This window comes from Melanaphis sacchari, unplaced genomic scaffold (genome assembly GCF_002803265.2).
Source record: "Melanaphis sacchari strain LSU unplaced genomic scaffold, SCAv2.0 Contig40_pilon_pilon, whole genome shotgun sequence".
NCBI lineage: Eukaryota > Metazoa > Arthropoda > Insecta > Hemiptera > Aphididae > Melanaphis > Melanaphis sacchari.
Genome location: NW_020271264.1, coordinates 1,025,518 through 1,031,517, shown reverse-complemented (window position 1 = coordinate 1,031,517; position 6,000 = coordinate 1,025,518). Strand labels below are relative to the sequence as shown.

Here is a 6,000-nt window from a genome sequence, read left to right as displayed (position 1 = left end):
TAACATTACCTTACCAATAACAATTGACACGGGGGCAAATATATGTTGCATTAGACAAGAATTATTACCCGATAACTATATTATTACACCTAGTACAATAAACCTTTTAGGACCGGACAACAAACCACTATGTGTAGTAGGCATAAGCAATATACAAATAAAAATTAACAATAATTACTTCAAAATAGACACCCACGTTGTAAAAAACCTATCTAGTGCAATTATACTAGGTAATAATTTCTTAATTAAAAACAACGCTTTAATCGATTGTCCCTTGTGTCAGTCCGGCCACATCATACTTATAACTTTCATCGCACCATTTTAATATTTTTATATTTATACGTTAGCTTCACCTTTATTGTGTTATTACAATAAGTAGTCGATAAAATGCTTCAATTTTATTTAAATGTGGGTGGTTTTAAATATTATTTTGGATTTAGTCTATACTTTTGCGAATTCTAACTTAAAAATTCCCAGAACTAATTATAATCGGAAAAACGAACAAAATTTCAGGAAAAACGGCAATCTTCTAGTAAAGTAGTAAATCAAATTGTTAACAAATAACAAAATCGTTAATGTAATAACGAGAAAACTAGGAGAAAAAGAATGAAATAAAACAAAGACAAATGTAAATTGAAATATAACTGGGGTGATATACTTCTACACTTATAAGTGACTGGAAAATATAATCACTCACCAGATACTAATATTAAACTCAAGTTATTACCTTCTTCCCGATCTTCAGAGAGTTCACGAAAATGTGATCAACTCAAATGAAGTACACCATTATGTAAATTTAATACTATAATCTATAATAATAATAATATGTAGTTTAATATAATCATGCACTTTACCCGATTCACAGCAGTAAATATGTGATAGTTGTTAGGAAAAAGTAAGGTGACATAAATGAGAAGACAATACTTTCTGAACACTTGAGTCCAAATAAAAAGCATCACTGGTTTAACTTATTGAAAAGAAAAGGACCCGTTATGCTTACATTTAATGTTTGATTTATAAATATGTTAAATTAGATTATATATATTATTTTTGTTTTATTCTTTTGCAATAGTGCGTAATCACTTAATATTTAACTTATTTTAACTTAAACTAGGTAGGTTATATATTTTTACTTTATTTTTTTTTTTTGTACATAAAAACTTGATATTTTACTTATTTTACTTAAATTAGGTTATACATATTCAACTTTTTTTTTAAATTTTCAATTCTTATCTATGCTACTTTTAAAATTTGTTTTAATTTTTGTTTAATATTTTGTATGTAAAATTAAAAATGTAAGCAATTTTGTAAATCCGATTTTTAGATATTTTTAGATTTAGGGGAAAAACATAATATGTTTAGTATATTATACTAAGGTTTATTCAATAGTTTTTAAACAATTTTTTAATTTTGCTTAAATTCAAATTTATTTTTTATTTTTTATTAGTGTTACAACGATTATCAATTATCCAGATAATCTATTTGAAATAATATAAAATTTTGTTAACTTTAAAAAATCGTAGAAAATAAACAGCTAAAATTTTTTTTTTCTTTTTTTTTTTTCTAATTTCTTAATTTTACATACAAAAAAATTGAAAAGTTAATTTAAATGTAATGTAGATGACAATTGATAATTAAAAAAAAAAAGTTGAAAATATTCAATAGAACAAGTTATTGCAATTGTTCACCGTGAAACACTGTATATTAAGGCAATTATTTTTTTAAAGACGTTTTAAAGTCCCAATTTGGAAAAATTAAATTTTTTGAATAATAAATAACGATATGATGATAATTATTTTGTTGTAATTTTAAAAAATTCGTGGGTTCCTAAACTTTTATACATTTTATACTGAGTGGGGAACTAAAACAACCAATTTTCAAAAATAAACTATAAAATAAAAAAAAAGAATAAAAATTAATTATTATCTATTGTAATGAAGTAAATAACTTACCATTTATTTTTTTTAAATTATGTGCTCAAGACGATGGCCAACTTTTCTGGAGCCTACTTCGTAAATTTTCTACTATACGATGTATCATTTCCTAGTTCCTAAGGTGGTACATTTTCAAGTAAACGAATGGTTTTTTTCGGACAGGTTTCTTTCGGGAACATATTTTTCGAAGTTAGTAATCCATATTTTAACAGCCTTAACAGATGATAACAAATCATGACGTTTAAGATTAAAGCGAAGACGAAACGAATGCAGTACGACGGCCAGGTAATTGTCATTATTTTAGTAAAACAATTTTATCGGATGAGCACGTTGTTCACCTCTCCACTGTTCCATTAATACTAAAATAAGTAAAATATAGTAACTACTAAATGTATAGTAAATGGCACGCGTTGCTTAAAATCAATAATATTTAACGATAATTCTTATCTTAGTTATTACTGGGAAAATCTATTTTTAAAATCGACCGTTCGAGTATTCTACCCTGTGTTATTATGAATTTTACTGGTACAATAACATTTTTTATTTATTTTAAAATATTATTTATATAATATACTTTGTGGGTACTATGAATCTAAATAATCTAATTTTATTGTTGAACAGTATTCACAGAAATATAATGTTATTGGTATAACATCAATATGTTATAAATATTAAATATACATTATTATAATAATTTTATACTCCTGATGTTATAAATAATACAATATTTTCAGAAAAAATTTATTCAACTTATTACAATATTAAAACTAAAATAAATGACTTTCATAGCACTATAGCAGTATCAGAAAATCATATTACTCGGTAAAATAGGCTGATAGAGCATCTCCGTTTAGAAGCGTTTTTCGTATGCAATGTCATAAATCATCATGATTTATCAATGAATTCAAATTTAACATACACTTAATAATGATCTACTCCAGCGTTTCTCAACCTATGGTACGCGTACCACTAGTGGTAAGCAGAAAGCTCAAAGATAGTACTTGAATGAAAAATAAATATTTATCATAAAATAAAATATTAATATATAGGTACATAAAATATTATTTCGTTTATTTGATTACTAAACCAAATAGCCGGGTTTACTCACGTTAAAGATAAAAATTTAGATAAACGATAATCTCTATAATGTTGTAATGTTTGGTCGATTTATGTTTTAATAAATTGTACATGCTTAATTTTACTTTTGTTTAATAAATTTTAATATTCTATAAATTTTTTTAAGCAAAACGAAAAAATAGAGTTTTATAAATTAAATGATACGTGAAAATTTTCTAGATGTGTAGGTGGTACTCGGAAGTTAAAAGGTTGAGAATCGCTGATCTACTCGGTATCTAATGAACAGCTAAATGATATCCACTTACCTAACTTTTTTAAATTTATTTCCAGACCGAAACACCTTAACTGCGTCATGTAAAAAAGATCTTATTATCAATAATAAAGGAGTACTTAACTTTAAAATTTAAATAATGTGGTATAATACAATAATATTTAAAAAGTATTTAAATGTATAACTATACAACTTACAAGGAAGGACCTATATTTGCTAGGCTTAATAGAAGACGTCAAAACTTGCTTCAAAATTAAATCTATTGATCCTATAAGGCGCTGCCTAGATAATAATAATATTATAATTTATTATTTTTAAATTGGATAACAAATCAATCCACTCAAATATCTAATAAAAATAACAGATTTTTCTAAACGTTAATTTTTTTCATATTATGCGTTAGTAAGACGGAGACAAGTGACAACTGAGCAGTGAAAACACATGCGGGTATAACGTCTTTTTTACAATAAATTGACAACATGCATACCTACATTGTAGTGGAAAACTAATTTTTCTCCTTGTGACACACTGACACATAGTAACATTTTGAATTTTTTAGCGACCAACGATGACAGTGGCAGCGAAAACTTGCAACTGCTTACTTGTTCTATGCAGTCGGTTTAAAAATTGTGGATGGGTTAAAATAACAAACAATTATATTAATATTTATTATTTCAAGTTTTTGCGAATCAGTTCATTATACTCCAATTAACTTAGTTTAGGTATATTAATAATTTTAAGTAGTAATGAGAATGTGTGGATGGGTTTATAATTTGTTTTTATATTAAAGGGACTAGTAAGTTGTATTGTTGAGCTGTGTGAACTTTGGCCACATTGCATAAGGTCTAAAAGTTTATAGTTGAGTAAAATGTATAGTAACGTCGGAAAATTTTAATTGTGTCGTGTACCATATACGCTGCTACTTATGTGTATTGATTATACATTTACCTGACAATTATTTGTGAAACATTTGAAACAACTGATTAGATAAAAAACTTTTGTTTCAAGTTTACTTATAAAAAATGTTCCAAGTCCCATGTACGGTTTACTCTTTAGTACATAAATACTTAAATATTACAATTTATAGTATGTTGATATGGCATGTATTGGTATATTTATATTAGATATAGCCGATATAGGTATAATAAGAATAAAATTATAAATAATGATCAAAATGTTTTAAATATTATAAAAGCATTTGATGTTCACTCAAGCATACATTTTTGAAAAAATCATCATCAATTAAATTTTTTAAGCACTTATACATACTTATTGCTATTTTATAACATTTTTGATGCTAATAAAATAATATGTATTCATAACTGGCAACTATAATATTATGTTTATATAATCTGCAGCTTTTATAATATTGTCATACCCACGAGTATATAATTATCACGTCTAAAATAACATCAAAGTAACAATGTAGAGGTCTCATTTTTATCTGGATCTAAACGTGTTTGCTAATACTATATAATTTGCATGTAATTAAAATGTATAAAGTATTATTTAATTAATACTTTTATAAAAATGATTAACTCAAGTATGAATCACTGCAGATTTTACGCTAACTACTGTGGTGCGCGACAATATAATCGCATGTAGGCTTAATGAAATACTGTAATTTAATAAATTACATTATGGAGTTTTCATAAACATTAACTACATTTTATACATATCTACACATATATCATAAGTAGGTAATATATTAAATACAAAAAAAAAAATTAATTCTTATTTTTAATTAATGACACGCCACACGCGGTTGCATATGCCATATATAATGAAAAAAAAGAAAAATAATCGAGTATTGTGTATAATATGTATTATTATAAAAGTAATTAAAATTGGTTAAATAAAATAAAGTTAAAAATTAGACTACCTAAAAATAAGCAAATTTCACTTATGATATTATTAAGTTTCATAAAATTAATAATTACTCAAAAAAAAAAAAAAAAAAATTAGCACTACGTACTTATACTCATTAGATCGATTTTAGAGTTTGGATGTTTAGTGTTGTTATTTGGAACCACATATAGAGAACAATCAAAATCAGATTAAGAGAGTGCGACGTAATTTTTTAAGTTTCACTGTTTATATATATTGAATATTGACCATCGACTGCATGTATATGATCCAGTCTTGAATATATTAGATTAACAATTTCTACGCTTATAAAACATCGACTAGAGGTAGGTACAATCATTTTTAAATTAAAGCTATAAGTATTACATAAACGATTAAGATTTGTATATAAAAAAAAAAACGAATTTTAACATGAGAATTGCTTTGATATACTTAATAGTAAGGTATTTTGTGTATACCAGTTCTTCATTGCAGTCACTCGATGTGTAATGTATTAAATTTGAATCCAATATTAGATCATTAAATATTAATAATATATTATTATTATATTACACATATGAAAAACGATTATAGCCTCTATTTTCAAAAATATAAATAATTTATTTAAATTACAATAAGTACCTAAGGAATTTATTCTTCTACTTTATAGTAATACAATATTTGGTAACGTTAATTTTTTTCAAAAACAATGCAAATATTATACATAATTGTTATTAACATTAGCTTGTAAGTAGAAAAAACCTATATTTATGTTTTAAAATTAGTCTAAATATTTTAAAAGTTTCATAGTAAATATGAAATAATAATATACATGCGATGGTAATACATTTCAAGATCAATACGAAAAATATA

General features: G+C 24.7%; 1 protein-coding gene across 1 annotated transcript in view; it reads right to left on the bottom strand.

Moving 5' to 3' along the window:
* The window catches only part of LOC112597407 (tRNA-splicing endonuclease subunit Sen2-1), a 10,073-nt gene extending 7,872 nt beyond the window's left edge, over positions 1 to 2,201 (bottom strand). The window contains exon 1 of the mRNA XM_025343453.1: positions 1,953 to 2,201. Within this exon, the coding sequence (XP_025199238.1) occupies positions 1,953 to 1,955 (3 nt within the window). The 5' untranslated portion in view covers positions 1,956 to 2,201. The remainder of the gene's footprint in view (positions 1 to 1,952) is intronic.
* Positions 2,202 to 6,000: the final 3,799 nt, after the last annotated feature.